The sequence below is a fragment of the Anser cygnoides genome, chromosome 2 (genome assembly GCF_040182565.1).
Source record: "Anser cygnoides isolate HZ-2024a breed goose chromosome 2, Taihu_goose_T2T_genome, whole genome shotgun sequence".
Taxonomy (NCBI): Eukaryota; Metazoa; Chordata; class Aves; order Anseriformes; family Anatidae; genus Anser; species Anser cygnoides.
In genome coordinates, this window is record NC_089874.1 from 4,961,559 (window position 1) to 4,979,186 (window position 17,628).

A 17,628-nucleotide genomic window follows, 5' to 3' on the forward strand; every position below is an offset into this window, starting at 1 on the left:
GGGGATCAATTCACTTGCTTAAACTTAAGCTTCCATCACAATTTGTGATGCCGTTGATTGAGTGACTGCCTTGGACACCGTAGGGCATCTCAGATAGCACTCAGTATCTATCTAGCAGCATGTGCATTGTAACTGCCACTTGCATATGGGCATCTGCATCATAATATCAGAACTTATATGTCTTAATCTTGAGCTCTGTTTCATCTGTAGGTTAGTATTAGAATAGGGCAGGCATGAAGAGGGACTGTTCTTGGGTGCTGTTTTATTTAGCTTCCAGTGATACAAGTTTCTATGACCTGCTGAACCAGAGGTGATGTCTGTGAATGTTAAACGAGTGACCAAATGCCTGTTTGGTCTTGTGTGGGGTAACTGGCCTCGTAGCAGAGATTAATTTGAATAGGTGTGTGTGGAAATCTTAAGCTTAGTATGAATTTCAGACTTTACTCTCAGAACAGGCTTTTTGGGAGACAAAGTCTTGTTTCTGTTCAGCTAGCTAGTTGGTGGTGTTTATTTTTTATCATGTGCTGACATCCAGGTGAAGGGGAAAGGTGATAACCTGAGGAATATACAGATTCAATACAGATTGCTTCATAATCTCCTTCTTTTCTTTCCGCTTAAAGATACACAGGAGTCTGAGTTGAAGATCATTGGGTTCTGCATGCAGTCACGTTTCTTTATGTGCTGTCTCAGAGAATTAGCCACAAAGTGCAAATAGCCTTAGGAGACTGCAGACTCGCCCTGCATCTTCATGTCAAGTTCAACGCAGTAACACAACACAGGAAGAAAGTAGTCTCCGTTTGTTTCAAAACAAAGAGCTCTGCAAGCTATTACAGGGTATATTTTTAGTTCCAGGCACTGTAGCACTTTTTGACAGACACAGAAAAGGAGGGATTATTTTCCTTTTTACTCTTCCTTAATTCTTTTGACACATGTGGCCCAAACTCAGTCATGTCAATCTGTATGAGAAAAAAAAAGAGCCGTGTACTATTTGTGAAAGCAGAGTCAACTGAGCATTTATCAAATGTTTGGTAGCCTGTTCACTTGTCTCTGTCTCCTTCCTGGTGTTCCCTTTATTGTTTTTGTAACAGCATGGTCCTGGTACTTCAGAACGAGAGTTTTCTTAATCACAAGCGTTGAAATAATTTCCTAAAGGAATTAATAACATTTAGGGATAATAATCGTAGGCATAAATAATAATTGTTTTGTTGAGTGATTAATAGGAGTTGTAAGGAGATGTGACAAAGAAAGCAGCTTCCAGGATAGCTCCCGAATCATCCTTCTGAGGAGTGATTGTTCTGGAAAAGGGCAATCGTCTTAGGATTCCCTACCACTCATCACACCTCAATCCTGAGACAGTTCAAAATGAAGATGTAAAGAAACAGAATATGCACTATATCAGAGATGTAACTTATGGAATATTTTTTGTTAACCTTTGATGAGTCAAAAGAGTGAAAAGTATTGAAAGAAGTTGTGGATGTAATTCCTGAGAACTGTGTGGAGTTGACTTGAAAGGGATTCGAAAGTCACAAAGAATGTGTACTTTTTGTTTAATTTTATATTAACAGGTATTTAATTGGACAAAGTTAAACAGAACCACATTTCTGACTGCTTTGTACAGTTCAGTCTGTGGGGTCTTTCTTAAGGGGCTGAAATGAGAATACCTGCTGCCAGGTAGCACGCCTCTTGCCTAGGACAAGAGCGGCCTGCTGAGCACAGTGTAGGTCCGTCAGCATCAGAAACTCTGGACTGGGGCTTTCTTAGGTCAGTAACGAAGAAAAGAGCTGGGGATACAGAGGCCAGCTTGTGAGTCCTGGAATCAACTGTTGTTAAGAAAGTGAAAGCACAGCCACAGATCTAGCCACAGCCCAGCAGTGAGGTGCATCTCCGAAATGAGAAGCAGGGTAACAGCTGGCTGGCCAAGGAAGGAGGTGCACATGGGATCCAGGTCTGAGTAAAGGTTGATTCTTGGACTTCAGTGCTCAGGTGTAAAATGGATAAATAAATAAGGAAATGGAGAAAGAGATACAGACCAACAGAGCTGTGTATGTTGAATGACCTTTTGTGCTTGTCTAGCCCAGCAAGTATTAAACCTGCTCAGTTTGTCTAAGGAAAGTTGTGTTCAGAGGTGCTGAATGCATGACTAAGAGCATCTGTGCAAGAGTGTGCACAAAGGTGTGGGCAAGACCAAAATCTTTATCAGTATGCCTAATGGAGTAGGCCTTGGGCTAGAAATCTAGAGAAATGTTTTTCTAAAGTCTGGAAGACTTCTAAACTCCTAAAGGTTCTGCTTCTGCCTTTGCTTTTGACATGTTACATGACCTGTGTGAATCACTCGAGCTCTTTAGCAGATAGGAAATCAATACAGAAAGTGAGCATAATTAGACTGTTGGAGCTTCTCATAAAGCATTTTAGGATTTCTGGCAAAGGAAAACAATAGAAAGCTGCGCAACATTTCTTGCATGCTTGAAAGGCTGGAGAGACGTCAGATTGGTGAGCTAGACAAAGCTGAGGTCAGAAATGTTTTTCTAGGGGAACATTTATTGCCTAAAATATTATTTATCTGCCTTCCAACCCTCTCCTATAAGTGCATTATAATTCTGCATGAATGTCAAAAAAGCCCCAACAACATGACATCTAAGAAAACCTTTCTTTGCACAAAGGCTAGCTTTCAGGATGATGTTGGCTGCTATACAAAGTAATAAGCATTGGTTGGATAACTCTTCGTTCCTCTCCTTATTTTTGTCTGAATATCCCTCATTCACAAATAAAGTATGTGGAGAGAGATTTTTCTTTTCAATCTCCTGCACTTCTGAGCGCTGTTACAATTATATCGAAGTGCTACCTACTGCTGTCACTTCTGATCTCTAGAAATAGCAAGCAGTGTACTGGTGCATTGTGAATCCTTCCTGTTTCTATCTTGTCACTGCAACAATCAGAAGAAAACCACCAAAGATCTCGGGTGGGAAGGATGGCACATGAATAAATAATGTATAGGCCATGATTCAGTCCCTATTTTTAGAAGCTTACTGTTTTTGTGGGGCTTTGAAAAAGGGCTAAGAATAGTATACACACGAAGTGATGTATCCTTTATGCAGCACAGGGTTTTTCTGTCTCATCTGATCTGAATCCTACAAAATCTGAGCAGTCAATCTGGGGAATTTATGCAATTCCTATTTTTTTTACTGGATACCATGGAAGAGAAGCACACAAGAAAAAATACTTTGCTTAATACCCAGCAAATGTCTTATTCTGAACATTATTTATAAATGAATAAAAATTATTTGGAGATGGAAAGTCTAATCACAAGTGAAATTGAACTTTTTTTTTCACAAAAAAAAAAAGCATAGTGGATATCAATTTTGAATATACAAAATACAATAACTATTTGGTTTAAATAGCGGAGGAGGCACTGGGAGAAGCTTGCAATATCCCAGTGATTAGGATGCTGTGAAAAGAATGAATCCGGGAGCTGGATTTAAGTTCCTCTTGAAGTCCAGCAGTGGAAGGAACAGAAGGAACAGAGATGAAGTTCCCCATGGGCCATGATGTCTGAGGCTGGAATGTTTGTGGGGTTTTTTGGTCGGATGGTTTGGTTTGGTTTGGTTTTCCCCTGTGTTCCTTGTGTTTTTTCTGAAATTCAAAAATGTCAAAACGTTTATGTCTTTTCTGTGGGATAAAATTTGGATGAAAATTACCCAATTTAACAAGTGATTTTGGCTGCCCCAAAATTGCGTTTAAAAAATAATCAGATGAGAAAATGTCATCTAGCTTCAAGCTGGACACTGAGACAGGTCTTCTCCCCTTTCTCATCCGATCTGAAAGGCCAGCAGTTCACCAAACTTATTTTCATGTTAAATATCTTCCCTTATTTGTGCTTGCTCCCCCTCAAAGCAAGGCAAATTATCCAACTTGGTCAGAGGAAAATACAGAGGCAAAAAGAGTTTAACGGTAGTCTTAAAAAAAGGAAGGAAAAAAAAAGTCTATTAAGATATCAGCAAAAACTTATCAGTAAGAAATCTAACAGTGTTTGAAATGGTTTTACAAAGCGATTACTAGAAATTCTTGGTGCTTATGCTTTTTAATCCAGACTGAACAAATCCTGTTGGCAAGGAGATGGACAACACGGCCCACTGTGCTCTTTCAGTTATTTGTTGCATCTGTGGTTCTCTGAGGCTGCCTCAGTCAAGGCTAACTCCACTTCCCAAAACTTTGTGCTTTCCAGGGAGTTTGTTCAGTGGGGGTTCTGGTTTTCTGGTTGAAGGACCTTCATTTCAGCTTGGCTGGCAGCTAACATGGATCAGCAAGCTGTCAGAGCAGTCAGATACCCCTAGCTGTGCACAGCTCAGAACTTAACAGGCTGTGTTTTATTTATTTATTCATTTTCCTATTTATTCCTTCACTCCAGTAGCAGATGAACTGGTCTCATGATTACAGGGCCGCTCCATGCATGTGGGATCCAGGACTTCCAATTTAATGATAACTGGAAATGTAAACCTTGTCAAAGTCATCTATGCAAGGCAGAGCAAAATGACTAAAATCTTCTTAAAAACCAACTTAAGTTGTCAAAGGCAAGATCCATTACAGTAGTGCTTGCATGCAATGTCTCGAATTGCCTTTCACCTGCTAATGACTGGAAGGATGTGGTTAACTGCCTGCTGAGAATTACATCCGCTTACCTTTCCCCTCTATTCGTCTCTTCTTTATTTCATGCTTTTAATAGAGTTTTACTGACTAAATACAAACCTGCCACCAGGCCAATCTATACAGATTGGGTTACTGCTACCTAAGAGGTATTATTTTCTTCAACAGGAGCAATTTAAAAAAAAAAAAAGTAAAAAAAGTGATGCCACTCATCAAATATTCCTCTTTGCTTATTCCATTCAGAAATGCAACATCATCTGCTGTTGGAAATGAAATTAAGGTCAGGGTTTTACCTCTCAAGATGATGTGAACCATTGATCCCAAGCCGTGTTTTAAAGTTGGCCCAGCACATAGTCATGTTCTATTGGTACAGTTTTTGCAGCTACTCTGTGTGCATGTACTTTTTTTTTTTTTTTGTCTGGTGGTGCTGGTTATTGGCATTTTAATTACAATGATTAGGTAAGCACTTGCAATTCTGAAGCAGATACACTGAAAACCAAGAGTTATCACCAGCTCTCTCAGCCTTTCTTCACAGGAGAGGTGCTCCAGCCCTCTGAGCATCCTCGTGGCCCTCCTCTGGACCTGCTCTAACAGGTCCATGTCCTTCTTGTGCTGGGGGACCCAGATCTAAAGTTTAATATAGTTTTTGTGTGTGTATAAAAATGAGACATTCCTGTAGTATTTGATTGCTTTTCTAACTTTATTCAGAGAAGAACCATAAAAATAGACTGAGCTAGGCATGCCTTTCCCAAAAGCTGGAGTGAGGGCGAATAGGCACCATACTGCTGTCTGCAATATCCTCACCACGCTGCAGATGTTGGTGTTTCCACTGTCTTGGGGTATGGAGGCAAATAAAAGTTTCCAAGTTAATTTTAGACAGCTGGAGCTGAAATGTTGGCTGGTGCATAGAATCAAGGCCTGGCATCCTGTTGCCAAAACAGCAGCCACAGAGCAGGAGCGGTAGAGGAGGATATTGCAGTGTGCTGTCTGAGGGGCCGTAATTGCTGCAGTTGACTCTGGGAATAGTGCCATAGCTGTCATTGTCTTTATTGGTATAATATAACTGTGATCAGCATGAGTGATTTGGTCCTGAGAGGGAATATGAAAATGAGTATGTTATAGTGGCTGTCTTGGAGCAGGTGAGGTATATTTTCTGGACGCTAGCAACCTGAGTGACAGTCCGAGCACTACTGGATGTTTCTTTCTATTCAGGGAGTTCCCTTTTACCTCCTTGCCTGCTTCCTGGACTGATGATTAAGCAGAAGCAAGCAAGTGCCAGAAATGTTGCTCATCAACATTTTCAAAGTCAAGGAAGAGGCCATAGATTGAGACATAGGCATTAATATTGGATCATGTGTCAGAAGCTATGTGTATAATGGCTGTCTGTTGCCTGTGTCATCGTGAGTCATCTACTGCTCGTTATTTGCTTGCATGAAGATTAAATCTGCTTGTCAGGTTGTATTATATGACTGCAAGTGCACACAGAGCACAGATAACTAAAAGTTATAACTACCAAAAAACTCTTAATTTATTTTGTGTATGTGTTCTTTAGAATTAAATCAGTAAGGCGGGAGAAATGAAAAGAAAATATACTGGGTTCTTCAGTATGCCATTTGTCTAAGGAAATGACAATTGCCACCATTTCTGTTTCACTAGAAAGAAAAGAAATCATGCTAATAGCTCTCAATAGCTATTGTTGCCCTAGAAAGATCGTGTGTCTATTCTTCTCTTCCTGGGCGTTCATTGTGTGTCTCCACAATGGAGTTGTTCATCATGACTCTTTGTATGTCTTTTTTTCATGATTAAGAACAAATGAACTTAGTCTAGGCTCTTTCTGTACATAGTGCTTTAAAGCAAAGCACAGGAATCCTTATAGCAAAAAGCACATTAATCCCAGTTCTTATTGGAAAACCAGGTGTGAAGGAATACTCTCCTGTATGTTCAATAACCAAAGAGATCATAGAAGTCTCTTGGTAAGATCTCTGGCTGTTGGTTCTGTGATTCATTTGAAGTCGACATTATTTTATCCAGGGTCTTCTGTGAAGAGGTATACAAGCATACACACATGTCAGTTGTGGCTGACTGTGCAAGCAAGAAGCCTCTGTCCAGTGCATACGTGGTTGGTCCGATGTCCCCAAGAAATGGTAGACTTGCCGATGATATCCCATGGGACTGATCTCGGCATGAAAGAGCTGCTGCTTCAGAATGCCTGCAGTGAGGCTCTTGCCCTCTAATATTACCTCACTTACTAAAACAGAAATTTCTGCTTTAAAATTCTGAGTAATGATCATGGATGTTATTAAAATAGATACATGAAAATACAGTCAGTATGATCAGAAACTTGTTTCCATGTGGCTATTAGAACTAATGTTGTAAGGCATCTGGAAGAACGAAAGAAGACCTTTGCTTTGGAGTATGAATTACTTATGACTACTGCAGTTTGGAATGAGACTTTCCCAGAAGTCAGATCTACTTGCTGTGTTTGTTTCCGAGAAGTGGCTGATGCTGGAGGAGATTCTGGACTGGAGAAATTCAGAGTCTGATTTTTGTCCTCCTCTTTTTTCTGATACTCACCATGTAAGAGGTCTGGGTTTATGAGCTGCCACACTGCTTTGCTGTGTATGTTGTGTAGGATTCCTGCGTTTGCAATGAAAGAGCTCAGGGGTGCATTTTGTAACCGCTAATATTCTTCATGTTGCACGTCAATATGGAGGAAGAAATGAATGGCCTTCATTACACTTAATCTTACTTTGCTAATCATGATCTGTTCTCTAATATTTCCTTTGGATTAAAAACTTGAGATTCTGTGTTCAAAGGGAAATGGGCCAATAATATCTTTGCTATCACTGGGATTCATGCAAATACCTGTTTCATCAGTTTGCAATCCCAGACTGACTATAGAACTCCCACCCATTTTACTAACGAGGTTTCAAGTGAAAATGAAGTTTTGTGGCCTTCAGTGGGACCTTTTTGCATTTACTAATTACTTAGGCCAGATGGTAAAGGTTAGGGCAAGACACACTTTGAATGTCTATCAGTAAGAAAGAGAAGCACTAACAAAACTCCAATGAATGTTTAATGTAGCAGTCAGCTAGTGTGAACCCAGGGGAATCATTGGGTGTCTCCGTCCCAGTGATTCACTGCAGGTTGTGGGAGCCTTTTTACATAGGTGAATACTTAGTTGGAGTTGTGCTGAGGATCTTAATCTTTGAAGGGCTAAGCCCATGCTCACATGGAGAGAAATATTGTTCATTTACTAATGGGAGGATTTTCAAGTGGCCATCCTGTTCTGTGGAAAGTCGCTTATCTTTCTGAAAAAGTTGCAAGGAGCAGAGAAGATGCAGTGCAGGAGACAGAGGCGTCATGGCCTGATAAAGTAGAAGACATGGTTTGTGATGGTTCACAGCTCTGTCACAGTCCTGCTAAGTCACTTTCAGCAAGTCATGCACACGTTTCGCTTCTGTTTCCGTACCTGTAAAATGGAAATAACAATGAGAAGAGGAGTGGAAGAAGTTTGTAGGGATGAAGAAAGCAATCCTAAAATTTGCTTTCAACTAAGAGAAATATTTTAGGGAAGCCATGTGTCAAATGAGTCTTCTTCCCCTAATTTTGACACTTCCCTTCTCTTTCACCCAACTTCAAGATATTTCTGTTTGCTGTCAATATTTTATCTGGAGGAAAATCAGAAGAAGAGAGGTTTTCCTTTTGGATCGATAAATAATTTCTTGATTCAAATATGTCTTTCCCTCTCAAGGACTTACATAGCCAAGTTGTACATTCCAAATGTCTGACAGCATTGTGCTTCTTGTCTCCACACCTGAAAAGGTAGAGTCATAGAAGAGAATCATAAAATCATTTAGGTTGGAAAAGAATTCTAAGGTTCTACAACCACCCTACAACCTACTTTGAGGGAGTGGTAGAGAACAATAAAGTCTTCCCTGAGCCTGCTTTCCCGAGCCTACTTTCCTCTAGGCTAAGTAACCCCAGTTCCTTCAACTGCTCCTTATTAGACTTGTTCTGTAGACCCTTTATCAGCTTTGTTGCCCTTCTTTGGACACGATATGCCTAGGGAAAGGAAGAGACAGGACAAATAAAACAAGGGTTTCTTAAGGACACTATCCTGGAAGTGGGATTCAGGATCTGATTAAGTGCCAAAGCTTCCCGTTCAGTGTCTGATTTTTGAAACAGACACTCAAAATCAGCAGCCAGGGAGCTTCATTGCTGGCCATGAGGAGGAGCCAAATACAGGGGTTTTCAAGGTTGAAACTTGGATCCAACCTTTGAACCCCACTGAAATCTGGTTTCAGAGAAGGAACTAAAAGATGTTTTGAGATACATTTAGCTTTGTATGTTGAATAATAATAGTGAGGAAAGAAGTCTAATCACCTGCTTCCTTCTCAGAGGAAAACTGCATGTAAAATAGCACAGAAAATTGCAGTCTGTATCTGATTTTCTTATAAGGACATGGAATTATATGAATTTACCAGTATATTAGTGACAGAAATGGAAACCGATGACCTTACTTTTCACACAGTTTTCCACAGTTGACCCCAATGTTACCAGTCATTTTATTTTGTTTGGCCTTGTCAGTCCAAGAAGAAACAGTGCAAATAGAAAAGAACAGACTGAAATCTGGTGGTATGTATGAATATGGTGCAACCTGGAGCTGTAGGCGAACTGTTCCTTGTTGCTTTCTATGTTGACTTCCCTCCTCTTTCCGAAAAAGCACCTTTTCAAAGCTTTCAATGGCTTTTTCAATGGCTGTTGTCAACAGCACTTTTAGAAACATCAATGTGAGACTTTCATTTGACATCTTATTTTCCTGATGACTGGGTGTTGAATTAGTACCGAAGGACCATGGCAAAGTCCCAACAAAAAAATGGGTAAAGGGCAGCAAGAACATCATGAAGAGTTCATTAGGAAGTTGTTTGTATGTATCCTCTGGGATCTCTCTGAATTTCCTGTTTTATTTTAACTTTCTTGTTTCTAAGTCGGTTTAAAATAAGCGTGGAAAAATCTATTTCTTGGGACTGGCTGTACTTTTGATGGCTGCAGAAAGGTAGTTTATGCAGCAAAACTGCATAGTTTTCTCTCTGAGTTCCTCCTGACGAAGAGGAGTGTTTACCAGAAGCTGAAACCTCCTCCCTACCTCCAATGTATGCAGTTCCCAGAGCTACTCAGGGTGTCAATGCAATTGGAAATGAAATCGCTTTTCTTCGGTGAAGTAATTGCTGATTTTCACTTAATGACACCTTGGAAAGAGATCAGAGGGGGTTCTTTTTCATAGGGATGGGTGAACACATCCTACCCTAGGTGTACCCATTTCTGAAATCTGTTCTCGTGTGGCCTCCCCAGCACCTGCCTGTTCTGGGGCTGGGAGATGTGGTTGTCTTGCTCCTCTTTCAGGTTCTTTGCAGACGTTTTACCAATAAAGCTGTTGCAGAGAAAGACTCTAGAAAAATCAATATCCAGGAATGTTTCATCTAGTTCACAGTGGAATAAGCGGCAGGATAGTAGAGCAGTAAGTTTACCACCTGCATGCCCTTTTCCTAGATGGAACACATCAGACCTAAATCTTTCTGCCCATTTATGAATACACCATTTAACTGCTTTCTGAAAGACACTTGCATTAAGTTTCTCTTGGACTGCTCTTTTAATATATTTTCTGTCACTCCCATTTACTTACAGAAACTATTATCAATAAACATCTTGAAAAACATGTTGTCTCCAGATGCATTGATGTCTTTTATTTGTCTTGTTCCCTCCTTGGCAGGCTGTTCAAGTCTTCCGTCCTCACAGTAGTGGGATATGTTGATTTGCCTTGTGAATAATCTTCACTGTTAACCTCTTCTTAAATATGTGAATTTGCTAGTCTGTTTAAAGTCCAGCACAGAGTGTTCATCTCTCTTTTATTTTGGTCCCTACCAGGAAACGCCTACAGAGAATGCCTGGGCAATGGAACGTGGGCTTCCAAGATAAACTACTCTCAGTGTGAGCCTATTCTGGATGACAAGGTCTGTATTTTTCTTTCCTTTCATTCTTCTCAATGTCATTTCTCAGCATATATGAATGCAAAGCCAAGCTTAAGGTTAACACGCTAATTTAGGATTTCTGAGCTGGATTCCATTTCTGTCTCTGCAACAAATCCTTCCTGTGAATTCAGCAAATCATTTATCCTCTCTCCATATCCTCTACACACATAGTTTTTAGAAAATAAAGCATGCTTTATTTCACCCTGTCCATGGTGGTATATGTTTATGCAGATCCGTCCTAGCTTTGTTGAGAGCCTACAGCTGCTACAGTAAATGTTAGTGATAATAACAGTAATACCAAAAGCTTCTTTGGCAGTGGAATGTAAACTTTCATTATCTGAGTCAACCCCTTACCTGCCAGTTCTAAAGTCTCATTGACAACTGGCCTTTCTAGATCTCAGTGCCATTTTCCCTTCAGCAAATATGTAAAGGGGCAGCAGCAGAAAAGTATAGAAAAAGCATACTCAGGTCCCAGCTGTCTTTAAAAAAATTGAGCCAGCCCTGCATTATATAGTTTACAAAATGAAATTAGCACAAAGGGTTAAGCCCCTTCAGAAAAGCTGCAAGCAATTGCAAATTGTCCTTTTTTTTCAAATGTCACACCTTTTTTGGAGGCATCGTAGACATTCATCCTCAGTTTAAACCTTCAGGCCTTCCCTGCCATGTCCTCTTTCCCTTCCCCTGCTTTGAGTGCTACAGTGGGACACGCAGGCACACTGGGGTTTTGTCCTGTCTCTCTGCCAGGGGTGATAGAGCCCAGCAGCTCAGGCCTGTTTATGTTTTGGGGTTCTTTCCACTCTTTCTGCCACTTGAGTTGTGCCAGGCCGGTTTCAAACAGAGAGGAGGAAGACAAGGTCTTCCCTGCTGCAAGCTGTTTGCAGAGCTAATCCAGATTTCAGGCTCAGGAGTTGCACCCAGAACAGCTGTGATGTGGCTTGGCTATAGCTTGCCATCTGTCCTGTGAGATCCATGTTGCTGAATGTGGGCTTTGAGAAATGAATGAGAAAACAGGTAACTACACACCACATGCTGAGAAGTACCCACTCTTATTTATGGGTAGGTAATTTGTTGGATCCTACCCCCACAAAAAAAAAAAAAAAAAAAAAAAAAAAAAAGGTGGCTTCTAGAAAGTAAGAAACGCACCAGATCAGGACTGCCCTCTGGCGGGACTGGTAACATTCAAGATTGCCTGGCACAGTGGAGAGGGTCCCATGGCAAATCAAGCTGGTCTAAGTGGGAGCCACCCCAGATCAGCCCATCCTTGTATTTCCTTGCCACTGAAAGTGGAAACACTTGATTTGTTGGGTCAGTTTTCAGCTGGATTGGTTCTCTGCACCTTCTTTTATCATTATTGCAGGAGTGCTGGTTGTAGGGCAAATGTAGGGAGTGAAAGGCTGACCAGGGTCGAAGGGGAAGGCATCCCATGGTAGCTCTGACTGAGGTGGATTTGCAGTTCTGTGAAACCAACTCTTAAAAACGAGCAAGGTGGGAAGGTGGAGTGTAGCATCTCGAGAACAGGGTAAAAGTCTGGGCAAAGACTAAAAATCTTTGGTGTGGGTTACCTCGTATGGGAAACCTGAGCTGACAGTAACAGTCTGCTGTATGAGCTCAGGAAAATGCTGCTGTATTTTAATGAAACTCTTTATGTGTTTTTCTGCATAACTTAAACAGTTGCTGCCTCTGCACGGGCAAATACAGAGGAGTTTTATTTGAAGAGGCTGAAGAAGTGTTGTGACTAGAGTATGGGATTATCTCCTTTGCTCTGTTTTTGCTTTTAAAAACTTTGCAGCTATGGTGATAGCTTAAAACTTCTTAAATAGCATGTTCCTTAAACAGAGGAAAGTGCAGATGTTCCCCCGACCCTTGTTTGCTAAAGCTTAAAAACTCATTTAGTAGATCTTTAAAGATTTGTGACAAGCTTTACAAATATTAATATTTGTGAATATTTCCTAAATCTCTACATAATGCTCAGTGTCACAGATGAATACTTGGGTTGCTTTGTGATCTCAAAAAAGAAAAAGAAAAAAAAAAAAGAAATCCCCATGGATTTGCATAATCCTCCATTTTGATTAAAGGTGAGATGCAAGGACACACGTGGGTCTATTGTTATTTGTTGACTGATCGCAGCAGATGCCACGTATCGTTCAGGATGTACCCCCTGTGTTTTGTGTTAGTTTTTCACGCAGAAAACAACACCACTATCAAGCCTGACCACTTACAGCCAGATTTGTAAGGAAGGACGTAGTTTGACTTGAAATGCAATGATTGATACGTGGGGACAGAAACAGGAGTTTTCAAGATCAGCCCAGTGTCAAGTGCTACATGCTTTTATGACCACGTTGGCAATGCAGCAAGGGAAATTGCAGTTTTTGCAGCTGGGAGTCAGTTTCAGGGGACATAAACTCCCGTAGCACACATTCCCTGATGGATTACTTCCATACATAAGTGCTTATCTTGTGGTTGTGACCTGTGGCAGTCGTTGATAAAACCATGCTCTGGGACTGCTTTGCTCCTAGATAGACGTTTTGGGTGGATTTAGTTTCCTGCACATAGTTATGTAGTGTTAGTTTAAAATGCCCCAGTGTTTCTGCACGCATCTGGCAGACATGCCACAGGCCTTGTGGGATAACTGTGTCCATCAGCTGCAGTCTCGGAGGTCTGTCACTAGGGCTGACCAGGAGGAACAGAGTCCCCTGCATGCACCTCAAGGGGCACTGGATGCCTGTGTGTAGCCACAAATGTTCCCAGCCCTTGCTTCAGTTCTTGGTTCAGATTTGGATAGGTACCCAAATGTAGATGTCGCAATGTCAGCCTGAATCCCACTCTCTCAATGACCAGTTGGCATCTTCTCCAGGCACCAGATTCAGGTACAGAAATCATTTTGATCCAACTGGCTGTTTGGCATAATGTGTAATAAATGGGAAGCTTCTCCTTGGCCTACAAGCTCCTGTATCAAAGAGACCTTTGCTGCAGCTGGCACAAATCCGTGCCCTTGTTAGAAGACAAATGAGAGTCTCAAGCAGCAAAAAATATGTTTCAACCTTCGTAAAAAGCTATAAATTAACAACTGTGGGCTTGTCTATGTGGCCTTTGGCAGCTGGGTATGAAATCGGCGCTGCTGCTGTTTCGAGGTGGCCCGAAGCTGTGTAGCTGAGTTAGGACCATGCTGGGCCTACGTTAATGCATCCTACTTAGGACCACAGTCACGTCAGGCACAGTTACCCAGCTTCCAGCTGGCTCACGACAGGAAAGCAGCGAGCTCAGAGGCAGATGAGAGAGCTCCCACTTGAAAGTAAAAAAAGCCTGTGCAGAAATACTGCCTCTTCCCTCGATTCGGCAGCAGTGAAAGTCAGCTTGCCTTTTCGTTGGCTTGTTCGACGCTCAGTTGAGTTAAGATTCACCTCAGCTGATCTTTAATTGTCTAAAAGTTACACATTCGGTCCAAACTAGTCATCCAGTTTCCCTGTATGGCCAAGAGAGGGATAAGGGCGCCTCTTCAGGGACTGAATTGTCATTACCCTGAACGTTTTTGCAGGAAGAATTGAACTATCCTTGCAACATACTCATTCCCTTTGCCTGACTCTCATGGAGTGCCAGGCAGTCAGCTTTGCCCAAACAATGAACTTTTAAGCAGCCCCTTAGGTGAGATAGATCCCCTGTTTTGGACATCTGGAAAGATAGGAGGAATGGGGAGGGCTGTATTAGGAGAAAGCAGAAGCAGTAGAAGCCAAAGAAGGATGTTTGTTTTTTTTTGAGCAGCATCTCACTTAACAAACATACTTCCCTGTTTGGACGTGGTCCTGGACAACTTGTTCCAGGTGTCCCTGTTTGTGCAGGGATTTGGACCAGATGACCTCCAGAGGCCCCTTACAACCTCAACCAGTCCATGATTCTGTGATTCTGCTTCCAAGTCTTTGGATAAGAGATACAGTGTCTTAAAATGGGTCAAACTCAAACCTCACAGGAAGAGGTGTGCTGGGAACATTGGCAGGACCTGTCAAGTTCTGGTAGACCGAGAAGGATCCTTGTCATCTGGAGAGTTACAAGGGCAGGCATTAGGTGGGTGTTAGTCCAAATTATTGGCCGATTTGATTTGGACAGGTTCGCAATCGTGTCCTAACTACAGCAAAGAAGTTCCTGGAGAGAGAGAGCGTCTCTTTCATTAACTTAGATTTGAAAAGTTGGTGAAAGGTAAAGAAATAAGGCTGCACTTCCTCAGTTTATTTAGTAGAAGCTTGTTGGAAAATAATGCTGCCCCCTGTGACATAGCGTCATTGTCAGGCATAGGTATGGCATGGATGAGGGCTCTAGTGATGTGATCTGCTGTGCTCTGGAGACCACAGCCAGCGGATGTCCTTGCCATCCCCTTCTCCATTTCCTTTCTAATATAATGACCCTACTTCTAAGCCATGAATAGGATTTAAATCAGCGTTTTAGTGGAGTGAAACATCTTCCTGGAAGCAGAGGAATATTGTGTAGCAGGAGAAGGTTGTTAGCATTTTAAATGCATCAGTCTTCAAGAGGGTGAGACAGAACAGTTATGTAAGTATTTTACACAAACCCAGCTTTGGCCAACACATGACTGATTCTGGGCACGTGTTTTTCAGCCCTGAAGGTGTTGTCTCCAATTCTACCAGAGATGCAGATTGCATGTAGGCTGGTGGGAAGTGATCTTGCAACCCTGTCAGCTTAGTTTTTCATAGGCACCGAGGCAGTTCTTGTTTCTATGATATTTGAATTTGCCTTCAGGAAACATTGTTAGTGTCAACAACAGGAAAAAAATAAATGTATGCCTGTTTTTCCTTCAGCATCAGTGTGTCAAAGAGGAGTTCTATTATGTTTTTTTCTTTCCAATCAATTTTCTCGTGTTTTGAACCATACCTTCTTAAAATTGGAGCGAAGTTGAAACAGTGCTTAGGAGCCACAGGAGCAAGCTGAAAGGCCAGACTCAAAGAGCAGGATCCTTGGCCTGGGAGAAACACTACCATCTTCTAGAAGGCTTCTAGCACTACATGAGTAATTAAGCAGGAGAGAAAATAAGCAAGCCAGCTTGCCAGGGCACTAGCTGAATAAAACAACATTGCATTTCAGGTAGGCACATCGGTTAAAGTGCGTTTTCCTCCCTTTTAGGTGATCTGGTGACTTAAAGATAAATAAAGCTTAGGGCGGAATTCAGGTCTTGTGGGTTTTTTTCTCCTCAAGGCAATTCAGAAAATGGGCCCGTGCAGGGGAAGTTTATTTTAGGGGACTTTATAATAGACTTAAAAATACCTTACATGGTTGAGTTCAGTCCAGAAACAGCACATTACTCCATGTGCTGAAGATACAGGCAGGATTCATCACGAAAATGATTCCAAGAGGGCTCACTCGCTTGCTTTCTGGCAACGTGCTGGAAGATGAACAATGGAGCAGATTAACTACTGCTGCTGGTTGTAGTTTCATCCAAACATCCATTCACTGACAAATTCCTGTGACTGGAATAAAACCTTCAGGGAAATTGTTAGAAAAATGAAACAAAGTAGGTTCAACCAAAATTAGAAAGCTGATGCCATTCACAGGATTTTAGTTTTATATTTTTATCACAAGGGAGGAAATTTGAACTCTAGGTCTTTTTTTTTTTTCTTTTTTTTCCTGAGGGAGGCAAACATCCCAAATTGTGGAAAGATCCGCTTAGCCTGAAAAGACAAATGCCAAAATAAAAATAAAAAAATCTGTTTCCAGGGTTGTTTGTTCTTTAAGTAGTACATCTCTTGTCAGTTTTTAACCATCTTCAGTATTTACATGAATAGTGTTTTTCTACTTCTTCCTCTCCATCAGGCAAAGAGAGGAGATGCTTCTTTCTGTGAAGCCAGCAACAGCCCACCATTTACTTCAAGGTCAAATTTTGGTCACATTGCTAAATACACTGATTTATACACTGATTTAGGTGGGAGCGCTTATGCTTTTTCATTTCCAGGATCAAGAACCTACCACTAATGCCCTCAGCATCCTAGGAAACAGACCCTAATACAATAAGTTTCATCACATACTTGGGTCACTGCTCAAGATCTGCTTCATCAGGCTCTCTCAAACCTGAGAAGACAAGACGATATTTAAGCTCTTTCAGTCTGCATCAGTTCTGCCCTCAGAAAGATAAGGATCTTAGCTTGCAAGGAGAGTATCTCAGAGTAAAATCTGCCCATATGGAAGAGGCTTCTTGTTTACTCACACTGACAACTGGTTCATTTCTGTATGAAAACCAAACCATTTGAGAAGGAAAGTAGCATAACCTGGCTCATTATGGCTGTGTAGTCTTCTAACAAAGTAATGTTTTGTAATGTGTTGCAACTGCTAGAAGATCATCGCCTGTGTCTTTTGTAGCTTTGTTACCTAAATTTTAAAGTATTATGATGATGGAAATAAGAGATTCTGTGGAAATTGAAGAAAAAGGGGGAAAAAAAACTTTTCTGCTGAGATTTGGAAGAAGCTGTGGACAAATCCCAAACTGAAATGAAACTAAGCATGTACTTCTGTGCCTGGGCCGCATGTTTGGCTTGTACATAGGCATCAGCCCTGGGGCTATTATATCATTTTAAAGTCGAGAAAAGTAATTACTGTTTCCTAAACTGATTAACTGTTCCTTAATGTCAGTGCTCAGAGAGTCATGCTGATTTAATCATGTTATCTCTTTACCTCCAGAGGAAGTATGCGCTCCATTACAAGATTGCTCTCATCATAAACTACCTGGGGCACTGTATATCAGTAGGGGCCCTTATAGTTGCCTTTATGCTTTTCTTGTGCTTGAGGTGAGTAATCTGTTTGCATGCTTCTAACTTGGTTGGGTGTGCGACACTTACCGGGTTACTCGAGCCCTCTAATAACACTGTCCAGATTGCGTATGGTCTTGGAAAATTATGGCTTTTATGCTCCCAAGCATGTACATGGTTTCCTTGATTGATGCACTGGATGAGTTGTA

At 41.3% G+C, this 17,628-nt stretch overlaps 1 protein-coding gene across 5 annotated transcripts in view; it reads left to right on the forward strand.

Moving 5' to 3' along the window:
- CRHR2 (corticotropin releasing hormone receptor 2) overlaps positions 1–17,628 on the forward strand; it is a 156,728-nt gene that overhangs the window by 76,687 nt on the left and 62,413 nt on the right. For 4 of the 5 annotated variants that reach the window (XM_066991399.1, XM_048062354.2, XM_048062352.2 and 1 more), the window contains 2 exons: positions 10,570–10,655; positions 17,352–17,458. In XM_066991399.1, the coding sequence (XP_066847500.1) occupies positions 10,570–10,655; positions 17,352–17,458 (193 nt within the window). The remainder of the gene's footprint in view (positions 1–10,569; positions 10,656–17,351; positions 17,459–17,628) is intronic. The other variant, XM_048062355.2, reaches the window with a different exon arrangement.